Here is a 26,133-nt window from a genome sequence, read left to right on the forward strand (position 1 = left end):
TTTGGAAGATGACTCCACTGTTTTGCTCTGCTTCTCAAAACCCTAGTTATCTTTAAAAGTCTTTAGGAAACCCATATTTATAGCCTTGTCCGTGTAAAATAGGAAAACCGCATCAAATTTACATAGTTCACGTAACTCTGTGTAATGTCTTCGATGTCATCAAAGGGATTTGAATCCAGAAGTCGCGCCTTTTCACCTTTCACACTGCGTAACTTTTCTTGTCATCAAGCACACATTCAATATCATTGAACAGGGCTTCGATGTCATCAAACGGTCTTTGATCAATCAAGAATGTGTCCAGAGAGTTCCAGCGAGTTGCTCTAAAAATCCACAAAAGGATTGATGTCATCGAACTGTCTTCGATGCCATTGAGCAGATCTTCGAATTATCGAATAGTTCCTCGAGCCATCGAGAAATGTCTTCAATTTGTCCAGCGACCAACTTGATTTTCATGTAAAAATTCGATTTCATCGACCTGCGTTCAATGTCATCAAACAATGGCTTCGATGTCATCGAACTATGGTCGATGACACAGACAGTGAAGTGAATTTCAATACTTTGTTCTTTCGACTTCCTTCTCCACTTGGTTTTCTTAAATCTTGGGGTCTTGAAATCTTCAATCGTAGTCTCCAAAGATCCATTCTTTGCCTTGGTGTTTCTTAAGCATCAAATCCATGCTTTTAGCATTCTTTTCAATCCAAGCTCTTAGATTCACCTTGCAACATAAATATGCATAAAATATACCTTTAAGATTATCATGTTCATAAAACCAAGATACAAATAGGGGAAAATATACAATATTTGACACTCAACAAATCCCTGCTTGGCTAAGCGTATATGACGCGTTGCATTTGTCCAATGACTTTTTCCAAATGTTGATTCAGGCACTGTCAGATGACGGGATGAGACAAGCGTTACTTACTGAAATGGAAAATACAGAAATAGAAAAGGACGACAATGCAACGCATGATATCATGCCTAAAAAAAGGAAAATTGCCAATTGTATGTCTGTTATTACGTTTTTTGACGACAACTTAATGTTAGGCGAAAAGGAACACAATAGACTGCTCATGATCGCCATATACATCTGCGAGAAACAAGTCAAGTGTATAATACTGGATAATGGCTTTGTAGTGAACCTCTTACCGCTAAGTATGCTTGGTAGATTAGGGTATCGCTGCTCATATTTGCATGTTACTGGATGGATGAGATATGACTTCAATTTCAGTTGAGTTATATGATTGAATTGAGTGAATTAGATAATAGGAATAGCTATAAGTGGATCCTTGGCGCACTAGTGCTTTATCACTATTGATTTCTTTCCCAATCACAACATTACTTCTTAAATCAAATTCCATAACTTAGTTTTAGATTTAGTTCTAGTTCTAAAGTGTTCCAGAAATCGCATAATCATAAGTCCTCATGGGTTCAACCACGGTCTCACCATGTTATTACTACATCGCAGCCCTGCACTTGGGGTTTGTTTCGATCACCTACTGTGCTAGCCTGGGATGAGGTGTCTGCACTAGCACTCCAAGAGAATTCCCGTAATCATATGTTGCAACCTAATCCGTGCACGGTCATGTGTGATAATGGATGCCTACAAGGACATGCCCATGACCCTTTTGGCCCCTGGACAATTAGAGCTTGTAGTCAAGGCTGTATTAGAAGCTGCCCTTAGGTTGACGTGGGTCAAAGGATTCAATGGCTGGAGTATCTCATTATTATACTCCAAGACAGGGCCACATCCCTAGCTCAAAACACCTCCACACCAACACCCATTCCTCTTGTCAGTCCACCCCTTCCAACCCCCTCCAGTTGTTAGTTTCTCTACTGCTACTTAGCTAAATCAACAAACTCTTAACAATGGGAGCAATCTTTATTCAATCCAGTCAATCCAGCATCCCGCACCCGGGAACCTATAATAGGAAAATTATCCCCCTAGTGGGAGCCGATAGAAAGTACATACATATACACCGAGCAAGTCCAATTCCAAATTCCAACTTATACTCCTACAAATAGAAGCTGGTCTCAATACCTCACGAATGAGGTCCATTTCTAGTCAATTTCTCCCACGAACGGGAGTCAAATTCTAGTCCAGTCACAACATTCTCCCAATAACGAGGTTCATTTTCCACATTCTCCCACAACTAGGAACCCTTCCTGGTTAAATCCAGTCAAACATACTCCACCTAACAAGAGTGACAGTTAAGTCTACCCTCCCCCTGACGGGAGCCATAGAGATCTCTATGACGTCAACCACTATGAAGAAGACGTGATCCAAATATCGCAAGGGCCAAAACCCCTCTAGTCCACTGCCTCAAAGATTGAGCAACTACAAGAGCAGTTACGTGCCATGGAAGCCAAACTCCGAAGGCAACATGGTGTGAATCTTCCATCCATAAAGTTTAGGGATCTTTGTACCTTTGCAAATGTGTGGGTACCCAAATTCTAGAAGTATGAGGGTACTAGGTGTCTCACAACACATCTCAAAGCATTATGTGGCAAGCTCGATGACCTGACAGGTAATGATGGTGCTTTAATTCGCCTGTTTCAAAAGTGCCTCTGAGTCGGGAAATTTTGTGTGTACTTGCCTCCCAAGGCAGGGGGTGTATTTATAGGATGCTTAGGTGGTTTGCGTATCGTGGCGGGATTTGTCAGATACGTTGAAGGGTCCATATTTGAGTGGAGATTTGCTCCCAAGAATATATCCAATCCCATCTCGATCAGCGTGATATTCGGCTAGGATCTCGTCGGGTCTTTCCTTGCTTGGTACGATATGGGATTTTTTCTGAATATCCCTCGTTTGAGGTTGAGACTGGTTAGCTTGGCTAGTAAGTTCTGTCACTGAGCTCTGAATTCGAGCAGTTCGCTCTACAAGTGAGTCCCGCCTTCCCCTCGGAGCTCAGCTCGGCTCATTTATGTGGTCGATACGTTGATGGTTCGAGGATCCTGTTCAGATGATTCTTCGCCAGCATTTCCCAAGTCCCCCCTCATGATGCATATGTGTCCCATGTAGTAAGTCAGTTTGGTTTTCCCCATAACACTTATCAAAGAAATCAAAAGGGCATGTAGAAGGGGGGTGTACTCACCTTGATTTATGGTTGGATGAGTTGGATCTCCTTGATGAATGGTCTACCACTAATCTTTCTCACTCTCTCTCTCTCTTGCTAGGGTTGGGGTTAGGGAAAGGTTATTTATAGATCATAGGAAGATTAGTGAGAGGTTTTTAGATTATGGCATAGGAAGAAGCACCACCTTATTTCGAGGGTGATTTATCCCACCTAATCTAGATTCAAGGGCTTTAATGACACTCTAATTGGATACAAGATTCTTTTCTAGAAAAGGTAAGGGACAAAACACGTGGCCCTCTTAAATCTAGAAAAAGAAAAATGACTTTGTTGCATGCACTTTATCAACCTTAATCTAGCCATTATTTTGGACTAATTAAGCATATTTATGAGTCCTAAATTGTTCTTAGATAAAAACTAATTAATTGTTTCTAGAAATGTTGTGTTGGCAATATCTCCTTAATTTAAGGGATTTTGTTAACTTTTGTTGCTCACCACTTTATTAAACTAAGTCATCTTTACACTATTTAACCTATGGATTAAGGCTTTTAAGTATGATTTATTAGGAATTAACCATTTTTTAGAAGATATGAGGTGACTCTCCTCTTATTTTAAGGGAAAACATTGACTTTTATGAAAAAGTAACAATTGCCTTTATTAAGGCTTAATGATGATATGTTAATCTAACTTAGGGCCACGTTATGACACCATTAGGGTTTGATTAAAGATCTTTATTAGGTCATGGATTTTCTAAAAAAGAAATGGAGCTGTGCCACTATTTAAGTGGTTTTAAGGCTCCTTGCGCAAATGAACGTTAACCGTTCTTCTCATGATTACTCGGGTTTGAGTGTACGCCTCGACATGTGAGGGATACCATTGGGTTCGCATCGATGGCGCGGTCACACTAATGTAGGTTTTGGGCTCCCAGTTTGTTCACTTGGATGCGTAATTATGCATTTGATTTGGGTCCCACTGAAAATGTCGGACAACCTACAGAAGGTATCAGAGGTGTACGTTTCAGGAAGGTTAGAGTTACGGGTTTTATGCCAGACATCGCGCACATGCACTCAGAAGGGTACTGGAGGAGATAGGGTGTTAAATTAATAGGTCAGACTCCTATTTCACTTGGCATGCATAGGTGGTGTATTACACTCCAATGTGTTCACCCATCCGACCTTGATCAATTGGGGTTTCAAATGGTACTAATTTAGGCTTTTGGGACTTTCAACCTAAGGGTCATAATCATTCCACCTATTTAAGGATTTTCGGCCTAAGAGATTCAATCACCCCACCTATTTTTTTAGTATTTGTATATCCGATTCATAGGCCCATGAGTGTAATTCCTGATTCATATTAAAAATCAAAAGTTTCCAGAATTCTTATAATTAAGTCCATTTTTTGTCATTAAAATTTCAAATCTAATAACATAATGTATAATTCATCTAAAGGCACATTCATTTCACCACTAATATATCTAGTTATTCACACAATGAAAGGTTAGGATCACATGAACCATGAGGTTTTAAGGGCTCGCTAAGGCTATTGTTGGCCCCAATAGATGAATAATGTGGACCAATGGCCCATACACAATAGTGCCTAATAGATATTCCCCTCCCATTATCCTGACCATTAATTGACGTTGGCAGACCAATAAAAGGAAAGGATGATGTGTCGTTGGGTGTTGATGATTGCTAGTTATTGATGACAGATTGAATAAGATAGAAGATGATCCTAATCAAATAATATAACCATTATTTTGGACTTTGTTGCATGCACTTTATTAGCCTTAATCTAACAATTATTTTGGACTAATTGAGCATACTTATGGGGCTTTAATTATTCTTAGATAAAGACTAATTAATTATTTCTAGAAATGTTGTGTTGACAATATCTCCTTAATTTAAGGAATTTTGTTGACTTTTGTTGCCCACCACTTTATTAAGCTAAGTAAAATCATCTTTACATAATTTAACCTATGGATTAAGGCTTTTAAGTATGATTTATTAAGAATTAACCATTTTCTAGAAGATGTGAGGCGACTCTCCTCTTATTTTAAGGGGAAACATTAACTTTTATGGAAAAGTAACAATTGTCTTTATTAAGGCTTAATGATGATATATTAATCTAACTTATGGCCACATTATGACACCATTAGAGTTTGATTAAAGAGCTTTATTAGGTCTTGGATTTTCTAAAAAAGAAATGGAGCTACGCTACTATTTAAGTGGTTTTAAGGCTCCTTGCGCACATGAACGTTAACCGTTCTTCTCGTGATAACTCGGGTTTGAGTGTATGCCTCGACATGTGAGGGATACCATTGTGTTTGCATCGATGGTGCGGTCACACTAATGTAGGTTTTGGGCTCTCAGTTTGTTCACTTGGATGCGTAATTATGCATTTGATTTGGGTCCCATTGAAAATGTCGAACAACCTACAGAAGGTATCAGAGGTGTACGTTTCAGGAAGGTTGGAGTTACGGGTTTTATGCCAGACATCGCGCACATGCACTCAGAAGGGTACTGGAGGAGATAGGGTGTTAAATTAATAGGTCAGACTCCTACTTCACTTGGCGTGCATAGGTGGTGTATTACACTCCAATGTGTTCACCCATCCGACCTTGATCAATTGAGGTTTCAAATGGTACTAATTTAGGCTTTTGGGACTTTCAACCTAAGGGTTATAATCATCCCACCTATTTAAGGATTTTCGGCCTAAGAGATTCAATCACCCCACCTATTTTTTTAGTATTTGTATATCTGATTCACAGGCCCATGAGTATAATGCCTGATTCCTATTAAAAATCAAACGTTTCCAAAATTCTTATGATCAAGTCCATATTTTTTCATTAAAATTCCAAATCCAACAACATAATGTATAATTCATCCAAAGGAACATTCATTTCATCACTTGTATATCTAGTTATTCACACATCACTAGTATATCTAGTTATTCACACAATGAAAGGTTAGGATCACACGAACCATGAGGTTTTAAGGGCCCCCTCAGGCTGTTGTTGGCCCCAATAGATGAATAGTCTGGATCAATGGCCCATACACGATAGTGCTTAATAGATAATCACCTCCCATCATCCTGACCATTAATTGACATTAGCAGACCAATAAAAGTTAAGGATGATGCGTCGCTGGGTATTGATGATTGTTAGTTATTGATGACAGATTGAAGAAGATAGAAGATGATCCTAATCAAAGAATATAACACAACTTGAAGGGCTGAGAGAGAGAGAGACAGAGATTATTCGGTGGTGATGGGCTTCGATGGTTTCGAGAGAAGTGGGGCGTTGTAAATAGTGAGGCAAGAAGCAGGGGATCGAAAGTGAAAATCAAGTGAAATTCCACCCTCTTTCTATTTCTAGGACATTGAGATAACCAGCGGTTGTATTGCGATTTCCGGGAATTTCAATTCCCCCAAACCAAACAACCCCTTTGATGTGGATTGAGAAGGTTGCCCTAACGATAGGTGAAAGTTTTGATTATGGGTAGCAACGAGATAGATAACTTCATCAGGATTTAAGAAGGAAACATTACCTTGTGATTATAGAAGTGTCATATGCAATTTACCATTTTTAATAAGCATATTGAGATCAAAAAAGAAAAAACTGTTTACCGTGTTCACTCACACCGTTGTGGCATACTTGTAAAACTCCAACTAGGCCAGAGTTTAACTCTGACTCAATGAGATTTGGCACCGACTCACTATGAAATCTGCTCATTAGTCTCTCTTGATCTCGAATCAACAAGACTCATCAAGTTGACACACTGGCTCCATCAACTCGACTCGAGAGACAACTTGACTGAGGTGACTGAAGCTGAGTCACTCGGTTTTAATATGTCAAAAACAGCTAAAATAGACAACATGCAAGCAAACACCTATAGCCACCATGCCAACAACTTTCGACATTATTAGTTTTGCTGTTTATGTGACTTGCATATACTTAATTATCAAGTACCAAGTCAATCAAGTAAAAATTAGACTGAACTTTCAAGTCAACCTCAGCCGACTGGAGATGACTTAATGACTTAATTCCAGTTTTTGGTTTTTCAAGTACAACATGAGTGGCCATGTTCAGTCACATGCTAACATAGCACAATGGTGCAATATTTGAGATAATATTTTAAGTATCAGCGATATCAGTCAATGTCTCTCACGATGTATCTTGTATTATACCCGTTCAATATGAAGCACACGAGTAGTTGGGATATATCCCATATGCTCAATCTAGCGAGCATTTTTTTTTTTTTTTTTTTTAAAATATTGTAAGTCATGTTAAATTAGTATCAAATTGTTACAAATTTATGATTTTTTTTCATATTTTAGGAGCTTTAAATTAGTGTCAAATTTATGATTTTACCTAAAAATCATATATTTTAGGAGCTTTGATTTTGAGATTCAGGAGATGAACAAAGTTGCAGAAATCTGAAAATAAAAATAAAAATCACTCTCGCAAATTGATTGTAATCTTTGGGTCCAGACATAAAATTAAATATGCATGTAATATGATCTAGTGATTCTTCTTTTGCTTTTGAAATAATTGCTTGTGTTTTTACAAGTTTTCTTATATTTATAATTTATATGAATATACTAGGAACGTACTTGCATCAATTCAGTTAGATAACGCATAGATTAAGACCCATACAAAGAAATCCTATTATGTGGACTTTTAAATCCTATTATGTGTACTTTTTTATATATAATGTTTTGATTTATAACTGTCTATTGACATCTTTTTTAATAATTATTGAAGTTTCATTGAAAATGTTTGCAAATTTCCTAATGTTTCCTTATGTTTCCAATAGCGTCGCTACATTACGCGGTACAACTGATATATCCCATGTGATAACTGATATGTATTTGTATCCCAAGAATACAATAGGTAACGTGATACTGATATTTCGAATATTGATTTGAGATTTGTAATTGGCCATGTTGTTTAGATCTTTTGGCTTGAAAATAAGGCCATATCTTTTCTTAGGTGAGCCCTGTAATGTTTAATGTTTTTCAAAATAAAGTGTGCCTTTGAAAATGCTTTGGAAAACAGTAAAAGTATTTTATTTTTCAGTTTCAAAAATGTGTGGTAGAGATTTGTTTTTTGGTAGGAAGAGAGGCTTTCTCATTTTGATAGGTCAAAGGTTTAAATTACACCTTTGTTAGTCAAACATCTTGTTTAAAGCGTCCAAAATTAGATGTTTGGCATTGCTGCAGAAATTGCAGAAACAAGGAAATCGGGGGTGATACATTGCACAGATATGGCATCCATTAGACAAATCTTTCAGCAAATCTCGTTTTAAGTCTTCAAAATGTGGTGTTTGGCATTTCTGCAGCAAATTGCAGAAACAAGGTCAGGGGGTGTACTCTGCAGATAGTGTATTTGGTATGCGGTTTTCAGTTTTGAAGGGCCCAAACCTATATTTCTTCAAACCAAGAGAGGAAGCTTATTGTATCCTAGAGGCAGATTGCTACAACCCTCTTCAAAATTAGGCGTTTAGCATTTCTACAGAAAGTGCAGAAATGAGGTCAGGGGGTGTACTCTACAGATAGTGTATTTGGGACGTGGGTTTTGAAGGGCCGAAGCCCACATTTCTTCAGACCAAGGGAGGAAGCTTATTGTATCCTAGATGCTGATTGCAGCAACCCTCTTGTAAACCATTTAGATCATCAGTAGGGAGCAAATATCAACTTAAAGACAGTGACGTTGTAACTTGCCTTAAGCTTTGATTTCTGCCTCTTCCACACACTGAATCTCTTTCACATTATAGAAAACAAATGCTTATAATGAGTGAGACAATCTCTCAGGCCAGAATATCCAAGCAGTGCTGCCTGCTTGATGGAAAGCTCAAATCTTGCACACACGTACCATATGGTCATGTGTGCCTTTGCATGTGGATTAAAATGGCTGCACAACCAAATGAGGAGCATAGTACCATTTCGGCCAGCTTGGCCTATGAGCCTGGTGAATATAAAAGCCCAAAATCCAGCTTTGATTCTCCTTTTAAAATGAGTCTCATTCCTCAGAAGAGCAGCCAGCAGAAACCATGATTGAGACCTTGAACAAAGGCTATCATGATGATGTTATATTCAGTCTAGGCATGACAAGCATTCATTTTTATATTAAATTTACTTTAGTTTTTATTTTTCCTAAAGAGTAAAGTCGCCATTCCTAGTTGACAGACGCGATCTTTTTTCCTTTCTCAAAGGCTCATTTTCCTCACCTTCCTCTAATGATCCTCTTACCAATAGCACATAGGTTGTGTTTCTTGCTTCTATGGTTTTTCTGTACTTCTTTCCAATGCAAGAGCAATTATATGATCCATGTCCTGTGGATATGCAGAGCATGCTCGGGTTTTTAGTTAGAATGATTAGGATACCATGTCTGCTGATCCAGACTGTTGGGCCCTTCCGTGGATGGATTGTGTACCAAAAAATCTGCTTGAGAAGACAATCTTATACTTTCACTTTGTGGCCTGAAAAATAGACAATTAAGAAAGATAAGCATATCAACGGCATACATTTGACTAAAAAAGTGGCCAAAAATTTTGGTGGCTAGGATCTTCCAATTGGAAAGTTTTTGGGGGTATGCTCATCTACGGAAGATTGCATCATACCAATACTCTGGATCACTGAACAGTGGCTTCAACTTGTACAAACTGAAAAATCCAAGCATATTGTGAATATCCACAGGGCGAGGATCATACAATTCCTGTTGATGCAATCCATAAAGAAAAAAACAGGAAAGGAAAGGTTTTAATTTCCAGGGAAATCTGTTATATGTTTTTACATGGGAAAATCCCTTCTTCTTTCTTGCCCTGTCATTAAGTGGAGGGACTCCAGACCCTTGTGTTTACAATTGCTTTCTCTGCACTAGAGGTGAAACCTCTCTCTTATTTGAAAGTCACAACAATTATATATTGGGCAAAACAAACTCTGCCGAAACAAAACATTGGCAGTTTGTTTTGGTTTTTTCTTGGTCATCGATTGCTGACGATGTTATATTAGTCAAATGCCGGGGTGGTCCTAACTGGGGGCGTCCAACAGTACACGAGCAGCCCAACAAAGAGCACAATGACACCACCTACGAAGCCTGGAGGTAGGGAGGATGCGACGCCAATGTATGGAAGGGGGAGGGTGAAAGCGTATACAGAGAGGGGAACTGCATCACATGCACACACATTAACACATCATGAGAAATATCACACAACAAACTTCATCAATTAATAAAACAGACGGTTATCTCTTATGTTGCAGAATGATCTACTGTGAAATTCCTCTTCCCTTGCACAGTTTAAATTCCGATGTGGAGCCCACATTTCGGGTTGACCACTGATTAAATGACATAAAATCACCCACATTGGACGACAAAAGCTATTTTTGATTAAGAGCCTGCAAAATGCATTCTATGGCCATTTTCTCTCTTAACGTCAAATATTTCAATGCCCTTATTCAGATGGTCATGGTCATCAGATCATGCTAAGGGATTTCCCCAAAATAAGGTAAGAAGAGTTTGTACTGGATCTTGTTTCTCTTATGTCTTACTTATTTTGTGTATTTGCCACAAACACGGTTAGCAGCAGGTTAGAAGAGAAAAAGAGTGAAAATCAACTCCGACTAGATACTCGAGTCTCTTAAAATTTGGGCAGGGTTTTGAAAAAAGAAGGATTTGACTTCAGTAGTAGAGTACAGAACTTCAGAATGACCCACCCAACCCAACTACAATAATGCAACACCTATCGGCCCTACCCTTAATGGTCTATAGTGTTGATTTGGTAAGCTGTATCTTAGATTACATTGGCTCCTAAGTAGCTCTAAAATAAAAGGATCCTACTTAGCTGATTGAGAGCTTGCAAACAGATGGTCAAAGACAAATATAGGCAACAATTCACATCCTCATCAATGTCACTGTCAACATTATCAAAATCTTGTTCCAACAATTTTAATTTTACTAATCCTGTTTTTATAAAAGGGAAAAATCTAAGGGGGGAAAAACTTTTGATTGATGTGATGGTCTGTACATTAAACCATCCATGCTAAAAAACGATGCATCATATGACAATGTATTGGAGTTTTACCGGATCATTCTATAACAGCAGTTAAAAAACGCTCCTGTGGTTAAACTCCTTGGTCAGGTGCGGTCCATAGTTAGGAAATTCAGAACATTCTCTTGCAGGACCTAGTTCAGATGGATCCAGCACCAAATATTTTCCTGATTAGACCATCTTAGGCCCTCTTTGGAAGCCACTTAAAAATGAGTTCAACTCATTTTACTTAGATATATTGATCATGTATTAGAGATTATATAGATTTTTGGTTATCAAGATTATTTGTAATCCCTATAAAAAAAAGATCTCTAATACATAATCGCAATTGATTATAATGAGATGAACTCATTTTTAAGTGGCTGCCAAACACGCCCTTATTAATCTTTTGGAAGTTCCCTGGTTTGCAGACAGTTGGATGTCCACCCAAATGATAAGTGAGATGGGAATGTCCCAAATTGCATATCCCACTTGGACTTGGGGTGGAAAATGCCAAGAAATGAGAGGACTTCCACTGGAAAAGAGGAACGCCCCATCTGCTGGATGGTTAGGATTTCCTGCTCAGAAATATTAAGGGCATGATCACATATGCACAATGGGCCCGCAAAAATCAACCATCTGAATAACCAAACAATGGCCCCCCTAATGTACAGATGCTAGAGCATTATACAAGAAACTGCAGAAGAGGACTGAAATGTACATCTCCACTATGATGAGGGTGCTATAGAGGATCATCAATAAGTTTTGTAAAAAACATTCACATTTTTGCTGTTTGGAAATGAGATTATACAGTTGTCATCCAAGAGTTTGTGCAGTGTGTTTGGGTTTTCAGCCTGTAAAATCGTTGATATCATTGGAACCAATCTCCAATATGGAAAAATCCTAACCCTCTGATGTGTTTCCAGAAAGTAGATGTTTAAGAAAGAAAATACAGCACTGTTCATATTCAACCATAAAGAGGCCAAATAATTATGGCTAGGACAATCCAGTGATTGTGGTGCATGGACCATCCATCAAATAAATAGCTTGGATAATTGAACCATGAACCCCCTTGTATGAACTAAAAACCTGAGGGTACTATATGAACTCTCAGGCAGCACATTGTGTAATACCTCTTTGGAAGTATGGAGAGAGAAGATCTCTCAAAAAAAAAAAGTACCGAGAGAAGAGACGTGAGATGTGGAAAAGAAATGGACTTTGTAGAATTTCTAGTTGGAAAGAATTGAGGAAAAAAACATATGGGTAATGATAGATGCCAACCATAAAAAGAAAAAAAAAAGAGGAGAAGATGCAATTGCAAGCCAATCATCAGTCCGCGGGGAAATTAGGAACCAATGTGGGCCTAAAACAGTTTCAAAGGGACACAACAGTCAGCCACAGTAGCAGCAGCAGAAGCAGAGCAGTAAAAACTGGCTAGGGAAAGGGACTGCATGTTCAGTTTGGAGGGGGAAACGAGGGGCTGACGTCATTCTGTCATCAACCCTTCACTGACTTCAGCATGACTTGAGTCTTCTAGCATGAATAGTGCATCCAAGTAGCGTTTGGAAGCCCTTGAAGCAGTTAATCCTACGGATATCACATGTTTAAAAGGATCTCCCTATATTCTGGAAATTCAGTTTAGTTACTGATTTTGTGGAATCCACCCTGCATTTACTAATATCTGTGGAAACTATCTAGAGGTTATTCCATATTGTTGGAATCAAGGTTAACTCCTGGGAAGTGAGAGTGTGGCTCCCTTGTTCAATGTTTTTGCTAGAGTGCAATGTCTTGGCACCTTCATCCTCATCTATGACACCTCCATTGAGTGAAACTTCAGCCTGTTTCTCTACCATAGGTGGGTGTGGATGTGTTGGATGAAATGCTGGCCATGATGGTCGTTCAGGAGTAAGAGGATGTGGGCAGGGTCTCCTTGGTAGCTTGACTGGACGACATATAGGTCAGAGAATTTTTATCTACTGCAAAGAGATGAACCATACTGTGGACAAGTGTTTGGATCTTCTTGGCAAGGCTGGGGTAAGCAAACCCTGCACTATACATACATAATGGTACTTCTACTGGTGGCAGCTCTTCTAATACAGATGATTCCAACATGATGATCCCAATCTCCCGTGCCAATTATGAGAAGCTTCTTAGAAGAAATATGGTGACTGATTCTCCTTCCACATCCTTGGCCTCTCTCGCTAACTTATTTCATGCTCTTGCTGCATCCTCTGGTCAATCACCTTGGGTGATTGATTCTGGGGACAATGATCATGTGACAGGTACACCCTCATTACTTACCTCCCTAGACGCCTGAGTTTCTTACTCTCCAGTGTTCCTGGCTGATGGTTTCTTGTTTAAAGTCCTCAGTCGAATGTTCCTTTCTATGGCAGCTAATAGGTCTTGGCCACTGTACTAATTTGATGTCAAGAACACATTCTTGAATGGTGAGTTGACTGAAGAAGTTTACGTAGAGCAACCCCCTGGGTTCGTTGCTCAGGAGGAGAACGAGAAGGGTGTAAACAGTATGAAGCAGTCTCCTAGGGGCTAGTTTGAGAATTTTGGCAGTGTGTTCATTGATGTTGGCTTTCGTAGATGTCGGGTGGATCATTCTATGTTTGCAAAGCATACTTATAAGGGGACCCTATACAATAAACCCTATTGAGTTGTGTGGTGTGTTTAAAATCCGTTCTTCTCTTGCATCAAATTGATATTAGAGCAAGTTCATCTGTGGGCTCATATGAAATCAATGGCAAGCAATGAGAGGAATGCCATGGAGATTATAATGAGGACTTAATGATCATATGGAGGGACTGCTCCATAAGATATTTAGTTGATTGGATAATTTCACAGGGTCAACACAACATCAAAGTGTGCCTCCTTGTGCATGAGAAGGTGGAAGCATCTTGGAATCAGATGTTAATGATTCAGACGGTTCTCCTTTCATTCATCCTAGTAGTAGAAGACGTGAATTATTGGAGGATCATGACTACACTTATGATTTAAAACTTGAAATGCCCGAGTTTTATGAAGAATCTGAGAATGACAATGAACAAATCAAAGATTTCTTAAGAGTAAGTGTTTGAAGATCCAACAAATGACATGCCTAGAGAAAGTGCCACAATCCATGAAGATACACACAAAGAGCCAGTTGGTGGATTTATAGATGAACGTATCAATTAGTCAAATTGATGCATTAGCTTCTGGAACATGCATTGAATGGGCTGTTAGGCTAGTAGGGGAAGCAACAAGCAGCTCAAAGGTATCACATTCTACAGTACATGTCAAAATTGAGATGAACTTGTTTATCCCATTCCAATGATGATTAAAGCGCATAAACCAAAGTTCAACATTGATAAGGGCAACACTGCGTTAACAAGGAGCCGATAGACTCTCAACTCCATTTTTGCAGGAAGCGGGAACCAACGCCTAAATGTGGCGGCGTGATTTAGAATGCCATGCATCACAAATGGTGCCGATCTAAAACATAGGCCTTCACCATCAACTATTGCCAAAAGGACACATTATAAAGGTGATCAATCCTATAGATTGCTACCGTCTATCAACGTAAGGACTAGTTTCTTCTAATTGGTTGGGGAATGATGCACAAATGAACGATCTAAGAAGTGTGAGATGAAGATGTGGGTTCCAAAACCCAATTTGCAGATCTGCAGTCTGTTCGGTGGGCCCCACATGTTATATTTAGAGATTTTCAAGAGATGGGTATCCTTTTTTGTGGGTGTAGCTTGGTTCTTTGAGATTTTTATTTAGTAAAGATTTTAAAAGATCTTTAAAGGGGTATTAAGTCAATAAAGGTTTTTATTTCGAAAGATTTGTTTCTTAGCAGATTTTTAATAGGATATAAAAAATCTTGGGGGATCTTTAATAAGAGATTAATATCTTGGGATATCTTTGTTATTCATAAGAGATTACATGGTAGAACTTGTGTTATATTTTATTCTATTGAGAATGACTTGTATTTATACATATAAGAGACTCTACTGCTTACACCACAGGGTTCATAATTTCGAGCTTCCTCATTGTCGCTCCACCCTGCAATTGCAGGTTGTTGAGATCCTATTCTAAACAGTTGTAACTAAAGAATACGATGGGGCCTGCATGCACCCTAGATCAACAACATCAATTTGCTATCACTGTGAACAAGTTCCTTCCATTGAAGTGAATGAATCTTGATTTATGGTCACATTTGATCATACTATCAGATTTGATAAAAAATAATCCAAAGGTCATATATCATCTAGAAATCAATTCAGCGACCAGATCTAATCCCCTAATAAAATCGAGTGGCCAGATCTCATCTAGAATCGAATCTAATAGTCAAATATGATCCAGCGCACACTGCAATCTTGTTCCTTATCTAGAAGCCGATCCAATAGGCAGACTACTTCAAATGGCAGGAAATATGTCAAAGTTAGCAAATAGGAGGTAAAATGACAATTAAGGCAATCATAGCAATTAAAAGTTGGACAATATGGTACCACAGCATATGCGAATAATTGGATCAGACTGATGGTACATGAACATGGCACAGGTCAGGAGAGAAATTGGCAAAGCAAAGCATCATAAGATCCAACAGTTTCCTCTTAGGGCATATGGTAAGATTGAGCCTACATATAATTTTTTCTATGCAATATTAGAGGTACACATTTACATTAAGGAAATAACATGTCCTCTTATATGTTAATTGATGAAGCACCTGAGAAAGTAGAGGCAAGGCATGACACCACAGCTGAAGAGATCTCGAGGAGGTGTAATAGAGATATGTTAAAGGCCATGTTAACCATTACAAACAATACAGGCAGCAAAGGTGCTCCATCACAACCTACAACCAATCAAAACTAATGAACTTGCTTAGCATGCTTAATTATAACATTTGTGAAAAATTGTAGATGGAGGCTACTAAGAGCAAATGCAACAAAACACGAAAATCAACAAAAAGGCAGTACGAATAGGCAATTTGAAATAATTAGAGAATAGTATTGAGTTCCTTTCGTGTTTTTCTATAAGAAGAATTCATAATATCCAAGATATCAAGGTATATTTAATGTATTTTGAGAACATGATGAATTTTGGTAGAGATTATAGACTGCTCAATGTCATTTGACTCTATTTTCTACTTGATATTCACATTTTTTATGGAAATTATGCGAAATATTTTAAAAATGGACATGCATTCTTTTATCACAACTCGGTGAACCTAGGGAACACGGGGAGTTGGTGTGCTTATTATCTCCCACCATTTAATGACAGTTATTAGAAATTTAAAAGCATTCCAAAATCGGAAATTTCAAAAGCCCATTTTGAAATGCATAATTGGATTCCCACCCGTGCTTTTGGGATGGTGGGAGATTGAGCGTAATGACTCGGCATTTAAATGGAGCTCACACAATTGTTTCCCCTTTTTAATAGATAAAAGGATAATATTCCTTAATAGATAAAAGGATAATATTCCTTGGACTGATAGAGGTGAGCATGCATCTGACCCTTTTTTGAAGTATGATGCGAGTGTGGATAATCTATAGCTGCTCGATATTGAATATACCACAACAAAATGGCTCACTAGAGAATAGATAAGACTGGTCAGTGTTCGAAGTATTGGTATTGCTACAAGCAGTGTTTTAAATATTGACGATATCGGCCGATATATCCCACGATATATCTTGTATCCCACCTGTGCGATACGAAGCACACAAGCAGTAGGATAAATCCCACAAGTTCGATCCGGTGAACATTTTTTTATTTTTTATTTTTTCAATTCTTTTTTTTTTTTTTTTTTGGATAAATCATGTTAGATCAGTGTCAAATGGTTACAAATCCATGATTTTTCATGTTTTGCATGCCATGAAAAATCATGGATTGGGAACTTCGATTTCGAGATTTGGAGGAGAAGGATCGGGTTGCGGAAAATTGAAAAAAAAATCAAAATCAAACATGTATGTAACCTAATCTAGTGATTCTTCTTTTGCTTTTGAATGTATTGCTTGTGTTTCCACATGTCTTCTTACATTTATAAATTATATGAATAGAGTTTGAATATACTTGCATCAATTCAGTTAGACAACGCATAGATTAGGACCCCATACAAAGAAAACCCATTATGTGCACTTGTTTTCATAATGTTTTGATTTGTAAGTGTGTATTGATGTCTTTTTTAACAATCACTGAAATTTCGTTGAAAAATTCGACCAATTTCCAATGTTTCCCCATGTTTCCAACAACAATGATACATTACAAGAGACAGCCGATATATCCCATGCGATAACCGATATGTATCTGTATCCCAAGGGTGTGATATGTAACGCAATACCGATATTTCGAACATTGGCTACAAGTATCGTTAGCTGGGGATGCAAAAATAATATCGATATCGCCAATAATATCACCGATAACCGGAAATGCGGGGAAACACAAGAGAGACATGGGAAAACGGTGAAAAGTTTTTAGTGAAACTTCACGAGATGCTAAAATACACATTTCCATATTTACGAATAAAAAAAATTGTAAAAAGAATGCATATGTAATAAGTTTCCATTTAATGGGGGCTTCAAAAACATATGCTATCATAGGAAACCAATCCAACCATCCCATCTATCCATACAATCATCAATTCAAACATCCATCAATATCTTAGAATATCGACAACACATGATATTTCGCCAAGAAATCGTCGACAGTTGGAAAGAAAACGAAAGACTGTGATATAGATATCACCAATGCTGCGATAACGATAATATCGAGATATCACTAATTGACAAGTTGAATAGTTACAACCATGTGCCCATAAATTTTTTAGAAATGGAAAAATTTTAATATACAAATTTTTTATTATATCGATAAATTGGCGATATTATCGAAATATCATCGATACACTAGTGACACAAGCAACACTTGGAATTTACACAGTCGATATTGGTGATATCAATACATTAGTGATACAAGTGACAACTGGAATTTACACAATCGAAAATATCAGCGATACATTGTCGATACCTAAAATTTCTAAGATTACCAGTGTTCTCGGTATCGTATAGAAAGATAATGCAGTGCAATGTTCGAATGATCTCCGATATTATCAAAATATTTCTGATATTATCTTTATCTCAGCAATATCGATAACACTAGTCGCGATACTGATAACGTTGGTAGTATCAGAAATTCCAGGTATTAGCAATGTATCGCTAAGTAGTGCTAATGTATCAATATCGCTAATATAATCGCCAATATTTTCAACTATGTAAATTCTAGGTGTCGCTTGTATTGCCAATGCATCAATATCGCCAATGTTTCACCAATATTTTCGACTATGTAAATTCTCGGTAATGCTTGTACCATAAGTGTATCGATGATATTTCAATAATATTGCCAACATATTGATATCATCAAAATTTTGTTTATTTGTCGATATTTCAATAATATCGCCAACTTATTGATATCATCAAATTTTTGTTTATTAGAAAAAAAATTATTTCATTTTTTTTTCTTCATGGGCACATGGTTGTATGTAGTGTTCAATTTGTCATTGATAATATTGATAATATCTTGATATTATCGATATTGCAACATGCGCAATATTGAGACCACAATCTTTCATTTCCTTTACAATTGTTGATGATTTATTGGTGAAATATCATGTGTTGTTGATATTTTGCAATATCGATGGATGTTTGGATGGAAGGTTGGATGGTTAAATAGGCCGAATGGGATAGTAGGACAGATTTCTTACTATTGCACATGCTTTTAAGGCCCTATTAAATGGAAACTTGTTATGCATGCATTCTTTTTGCAAATTTTTTTTTTTTAAATTTCTAAATATGCAAATATGTACATTTTAGCATCTCCTAAATTTTCGCTCAAAATTCCACCGTTTTTCACATGTTTCCCCGCATTTTCGGTTATCAGCGATATTATTGACAATATTGATATTGTTTCCGTATCCCTGGCTAGTAAAACTTGTAGCGATACCGATACTTCGAACACTGATGTAGTGTTTGAATTATCTCTGATATTCTCCATCTCCAGCTTAACGATACTAATAACATTGGTAGCGATACCGATAATGCAGGTAGTATAAGAAATTCCAGGTATTAGCAATGTATCAATATCTCTAATGTAATCGTCAATATTTTCAACCATGTAAATTCTAGGTGTTGCTTGTATTGCCAATGCATAAATATTTTCAACACATGATATTTCAAATTTTTTTTTTTTTTCATGGGCACATGGTTGCATGTAGTGTTCAATTTGTCATTGATAATATTGAAAATATATTGATATTATCGATATCGCAACATGTGCGGTATTAAGACTACAATCTTTAGTTTCCTTTACAATTGTTGATGATTTATTGGTGAAATATCATGTGTTGTTGATATTTTGCAATATTGATGGATGTTTGGATGGTTAAATAGGCCGGTTGGGATAGTAGGACTGATTTCTTACTATTGCACATGCTTTTAAGGCCCCATTAAATGGAAACTTGTTATGTATGCATTCTTTTTGCAATTTTTTATTTTATTTCTAAATATGCAAATATGTACATTTTAACATCTCCTAAAGTTTTGCTGAAAATTCCACCGTTTTTCCCATGTTTCCCCGCATTTTCGGTTATCAGCGATATTATCAACAATATCGATATTGTTTCCGTATCCCTGCCAACAAAACTTGTAGCGATACCGATACTTCGAACATTGATGCAGTGTTCGAATTATCTCTGATATCATCTCTATCTCCAGCTCAGCGATACCAATAACATTGGTAGCGATACCGATAATGCAGGTAGTATCAGAAATTCCAGGTATTAGCAATGTATTGCTAAGTATCGCTAATGTATCAATATCTCTAATGTAATCGTCAATATTTTCAACCATGTAAATTCTAGGTGTTGCTTGTATTGCCAATGCATCAATATCGCCAATGTATCGCCAATATTTTTTACTATGTAAATTCTAAGTAATGCTTGTATCATAAGTGTATTGATGATATTTCGATAACATCACCAATTTATTGATATCATCAGAACTTTGTTTATCAGAAAAAAAAATTATTTCATTTTTTTTTCATGAGCACATGGTTGTATGTAGTGTTCAATTTGTCATTGATAATATTAATAATATCTCAATATAATCAATATCGCAACATGCGCGATATCGAGACCACAATCGTTCGTTTCCTTTCCAATTGTTAATGATTTCTTGGTGAAATATTATGTGTTGTTGATATTTTGCAATATCGATGGATGTTTGGATGGAAGGTTGGATGGTTAAATAGGTAGGATGGGATGGATGGACTGATTTCTTACAACAACACATGCTTTTAAGGCCTAATTAAATGGAAAGTTGTTATGTATGTATTTTTTTTTTTTTAATTTCTATATATGCATGTACATTTTAACATCTCCTGAAGTTTCGCTAAAAATTCCACCGTTTTTCCCATGTTTTCCTACATTTCCAGTTATCAGCGATATCGTCGGCGATATCGATACTATTTCCATATCCCTAGCTAGTGAAACTTGTAGTGATACCGATACTTTGAACATTGAGTGTATGTATATAATGTTAGTGTTAGTGTGTAGGTACACCGTCTTTTGTGTTCTTCTGGAGTATGTAAGAGTGCTTTCTTTTAATATAATAAAAGTTAGTGTGTTAGGGTTGGGTAAGCCGCATCTGTTTAGCTCCCGTCTACCTTCTATCCAATCACACTCAGTCACTATTGCTGATGGAAACTAAACTCCTATATCTGAATTTGGTTTCATCAAGCTCTCTCTTACTATGCATTTGTCCTGTGTATTGCATGTTCCTAGCTTCCCTCTCAATCTATTATCTGTTAGCTCTCGTACAAAATCCTTAAATTGTTCAATAACTTTCTTCTCTTCTCACTGTGTGTTTCAGGACTGATTGGTGGGAGCGGTGAATAGAGTTGTACACGAACTGAGTTAGCTTGATTTACTTGCTCGACTTGACTCGGCTAGAAACTGGGTTCGAGCCGAGTCGAGCTGATTTTTTGAGCTCGAAAAAATTTCGAGCCGAGTCCGAGCTAGACCAAACTCGACTCAACTCGGCTTGGAACTTGACTCGGTTCGAATCGATTCGACTCAGATTGGGTTCACTTAATATAAATATTTACATATTTAAATAAATTGTATATTATATATATTATAATATATATTATATATTATATATATTAAAAACCTTAAACCTTAAACTTGAACTCAGCTCGTAGGCTCGAACTCGGCTTGAGCTTCTAACCGAGCTGAGGCGAGCTGGCCAGTCAGGCTTGAAGACTGAGACGAGCTGAGTTCGAGCTGGGGTAGCCTACTGGCTGAGCTAAGCCGAACTGGGCCAAGCTCGACTCGGTTCGGCTCGTGTACAACTCTAGCCGTGAACGTGGAGGAATTTACTTTTTTGATGATGCACTTGGAATGACATCTAGTGCCTTGTCTTTGGATAAGTAGTTTGTGTCCCGATGGAATTGTTGTTTAGGGCATCAATCCGTGCCTAGGTTAAAACTTTTGTTTCCTTCCATATATGTATCTAAACATTTGAACTGTGAAACTTGCAAGTTCTCCAAACATCATTGGACTGTGTTTCCTCCTAGTTTGTCTAAGAGGAAACCCATACCATTCAAGTTGGTCCACTCAGATGTTTGGGGTCCTGCTCTAGTTACCTCCCTTTTTGGATATAAATATGTTGTTATAGTAGAAGATTTGACGATTATAGTGATGAGAAAAGAGGAGAAGAGTGAGAGAGAAGAAGAGGAAAGATGAGAGTTTGGGGGAAATGTTGTGTGTAGGCCAATATGCCAAGACTTTGTCATTGTCAGTGAACTAAGTAGGGCGAACAACCCCCTGCAAATTCGTAAATCTGAGGAGCACGTCGCAAAAAAGAAGAAGATGGTCCCCTATGCATTTCATTCTTTCCAGAACAGAAAAAAACCAAAAAAGAAGTGTTAGCGAGTTGACCACTAAAAAAAGAAGAAGAAAACAAGGGAGTGAGCTCAGTACTTCAAAAGACAAACAAGAGAGCCCTAACACCCTAACACACAATGTTTTATTAGAATAGAGCATATAGTACATTGCAAGAGAAGAGGAAAGTGTGCACATTACATTAAAAGAGCTACTAACCACACACACTATACACTAAAACTCTCTAGACTCTCCCTCAAGTTGGAGCATAGATGTTGATCACGCCCAACTTGTCACGAACATGATGAAGAGCATCACGACTCGAGGACTTTGTAAGAATATTAGCAAGCCGATCCCTGGAACGAACAAAAGGGGTGTGATGATTTCCTTAGAGGCCACTTTCTCTCGAATAAAGTGACAATCGACTTCAATATGCTTGGTGTGCTCGTGGAAAACCGGGTTACGAGCAATATGGATGGCCACTTGATTGTCAGAATGAAGAGTAATAGGAACTGAAGGAGGATAGTCAAGTTCTTCAAGAAGGGTGCGAAGCCACACGAGCTCACACGCCGCATGAGCCATAAAATGATATTCCACTTTAGCTGAGGACTGAGCAACAACCGGTTGCTCCTTGCTCTTCCTTGTGATAAGATTGCCACCTAGGAATGTATAAAAGCCGGATGTAGAGCGGTGATCATAAGTACTACTAGCACGATCGGCATCAGAATAGCCAGAAATATGAAGATGACCATGCGAGTGAAAGCCGAGGCCAAGACTCGTGGCTGATTTTAGATACTGAAGTATGTGCTATACGGCCTTGAGATGTGAAGCACGGGAAGCTTGCACGAATTGGCTAACAACGCCTACTGCAAAGGAGACATCTGAGCGAGTAATAATCAAGTAAATGAGACGACCTACAAGTCGTCGATACATCCCGGGATCATAAAGGAGAGCACCATCATCTGGCCGAAGCTTCTGTGAAGTACCCATGGGGGTGGTAGTAGGTTGCATCCTAACATGCCGGTCTCCATGAGAAGATCAATCGCATATTTTCGTTGTGGCAAGACCAACCCTGATGAGGAATGAGCAACTTCAATTCCTAGGAAGAAGCAAAGAGGACCAAGATCCTCGATCTCAAACTTGGTCTTAAAAAATTTTTGACCTCCCACATTCCAACCGAATCACTACCGGACAGAACAATATCATCCACATACACAATGAGAACCATGATGCTTGTCGATCGATGACATATAAAGAAGGAATGAATGGCATGACTATGAACGAAGCTGAACTCCATGGGAGCCTGATTAAATTTTTCGAACCATGCACATGGGGATTGTTTGAGTCCATAAAGAGCCTTCTTCAACCAACATACAAGGGCAGGGTTGTGGGAAGCAATAAAGACAGGGGGTTGATGCATGTAGACTTCCTCTGCAAGGTCCCTATGGAGAAATGCATTCTTGAAATCAAGTTGAAACAAGGGCCCGGATAAAGTGACAACCAAGGAGATGACAACACGAATAGAATTAAGCTTAGTCACCGGAGATAATGTCTCAAAGTAATCCACACCATGAGTATGCGTGTAGTCCCTAGCAACAGGATGGGCTTTATAGCAATTAATGGAGCCGCCTAGAAGGAACTTAATCATGTAAACCCATTGACATCCAACAGGTTTACGCCTTAAAGGAAGAGGCACAAGCTCCTAAGTATGATTCTTCTCAAGAGCAGACATTTCCTCTATCATCGCCTTCGTCCTGTCAGGACTTTGAAGAGCGTGTGAGAGAGACCGACAAATAGTTTGTGATGAAAAGGAAGCTACAAACGATTGAAAAAACAGTGAAAGATGATCATATGAAACGAAATTACTAATGGGATGGTGAGTACAAGATTGTGCCCCTTTGCGCAAGGCAATGGGGAGATCTAGGCTCAAGGTAGGAGAGTCACTTGAGCCAACATCCAAAGTGAGTAGAAGGGTGGATGGCTGAGCGTGTGAAGATTTATCTCGACGATGATACACCCGCAGAGGCTTAAGGTCACCCAAATCACCAACAGGATGCTGAACAAAGGAGAGGGGAGTTTCCCTGTGATCACTAGTGGAAAGAGGAGGATAAGAGTCATGCTCCCCTCGACTCGCAAGAGGATCACAGAGGGATCGACCTGGAGCTGAGAAAAAAGAAACATCCTCAAAGAAGGTTAAATCGGCAGAGACATTTCTTGCGAGTCAATGGGTCATAACATTTATACCCTTTTTTACTCCGAGTGTACCCTAGAAGATGTATTTAATTGCCCTGGGGCTAAGTTTATCATTACTTCCATCTAAAATTTGAATAAAGCACGTGCGACCAAAAACTTTAGGTGGTAGAGGAAATGGAATGTCATGAGGATACAGTATAATAAATGAAGATTTGTAAGATAGGATACGTGAGGGTATATGATTAATAAGAAAAGTAACAGTTAGAAGAGCATCACTCCAAAAATGTTTAGGTAGGTGCATATTAAGGAGAAGGGTGCGAGCAACTTCAAGAAGACAACGATTCTTTTGTTCTGTGATACCATTTTATTGAGGTGTGCAAGCACACAACGTCCGAGATAAAATATTATATTCCTGCAAGAAGGATAAAAAGGCAGTAGACATGTATTCCTCCCCATTATCAGAACGGAGAGTTTTAATGGAACATTGAAACTAAGTACACATTTCATGACAAAACACTTTAAACGCATCAAACACTTCACTTTTAGATTTCAAAAGATAAACACAAGTCATGCGTGACTAATCATCAATAAAGGTGACAATATCTAAATCCAAAAGTGGAGGTAACCGGAGCTGGTCCCTAGACATCTGAGTGAACTAAAACAAAAGGTTGAGATTTCCTCCCAGAAGAGCTAGGAGGAAATGTACCACAATGATGTTTAGACAATTCACAAATATTACAGCATAACGGTTTAGTAACAGATAAGGAGGGAAACAAAATTCTCAATCTAGCTATTGATGGGTGGCCTAAGCGGCGGTGGCACTATGTCATGAACTCTTGATCCAGAGAAATGGTACTACAAGTGGCAATCGGTGTATCATTGAGAAGATAAATGCCTTCTCGCTCATGCCCCCTACCAATCACTTTCTTCGTCTGTAGGTTATGGAACCAATAGTGAGAAGGGAAGAAGGTAATAACAATTTAATGATTTAGTAAGAGAACTAATAGACAATAAGTTTAATGGAAAACAAGGCACATGCAAGACTGAGGATAAAGGCAAGGAATGAGAAAGAGAGATGGAACCAATCCCAGAGATGGGAGTTTGGGTTCCATATACGTCTGTGACATACTGTGTTGGGAGAAGGAGAATAAGAGGAAGAGAGTTGTGACTTACCAGTCATATGGGAGGAAGCTCCAGAGTCTATAACTAAGGAGGTTGGAGAGGATGATGCAAGAAAAGTAGTACCTGACTGGGCCAAAGCTGCATGAGAAGGCTTAAGAATATCACAAACATGAAGCCGCATCGGGGCATCATATACAGCCCAATAAGTGATCAGAGACTTCCCTGAAGAAGACTGTTCATATTTCATGGTGGAAGACTGTCCCTTAGGAGCAACTGTGGAAGCAACAGAAGCAACAGCACACGTAGGACGACCATGGAGCTGCTAGCAATAATCAATAGTGTGATTGGTTCCACCGCAATGCGAACAAATGCGGGAACCATCACGTCCTCGTCCACGTCCACCACAACCACGAGGATTGTGACCACTACGATTGCGATCTCCCTCGTGGCCTCTACCATGACCACCATAACAAAAAATGCGCTCTTAACTCGAAGATGGTAAAAATGCACCCTGAACTCAAGGATGGTGCCCAAAGGCCAAGAAGAAGAGAAGACTGATCGCCAGCAAGATGTGTTGAATGCTCCGGTGACATAAATGAATGGGAAGGAAGAGTGAAGACAATAGCGTGCTGGCACATGGCATAGACCGTCATCAATGGGGGAAGAAGATCCTGCACAACAATCTGATCTCGAACATGAAGCTAATCGGAGTTCAACCCGATTAGGAACTGTATGATACGTGTATCATCCCGCTGCTTATGGGCATGTTCATGATCCTTTTTACATTTGGAAGGAAGAG

At 38.4% G+C, this 26,133-nt stretch overlaps 1 protein-coding gene across 3 annotated transcripts in view; it reads right to left on the reverse strand.

Annotated features, from left to right (window-relative positions):
* Positions 1-9,816: 9,816 nt before the first annotated feature.
* The window catches only part of LOC131228158 (protein CLT1, chloroplastic-like), a 127,906-nt gene continuing 111,589 nt past the window's right edge, over positions 9,817-26,133 (reverse strand). Inside the window, exons 9-10 of one of the 3 annotated variants that reach the window (XM_058223994.1) lie at positions 15,816-15,941; positions 9,817-10,236 (exon numbers count right to left, since the gene is read on the reverse strand). In XM_058223994.1, the coding sequence (XP_058079977.1) occupies positions 10,079-10,236; positions 15,816-15,941 (284 nt within the window). In that variant the 3' untranslated portion in view covers positions 9,817-10,078. Of the gene's footprint in view, positions 10,237-15,815; positions 15,958-26,133 lie in introns of those variants that run through there. The other 2 variants (XM_058223995.1, XM_058223996.1) reach the window with 2 other exon arrangements.

This window comes from Magnolia sinica, chromosome 15 (assembly GCF_029962835.1).
Source record: "Magnolia sinica isolate HGM2019 chromosome 15, MsV1, whole genome shotgun sequence".
Lineage (NCBI taxonomy): Eukaryota > Viridiplantae > Streptophyta > Magnoliopsida > Magnoliales > Magnoliaceae > Magnolia > Magnolia sinica.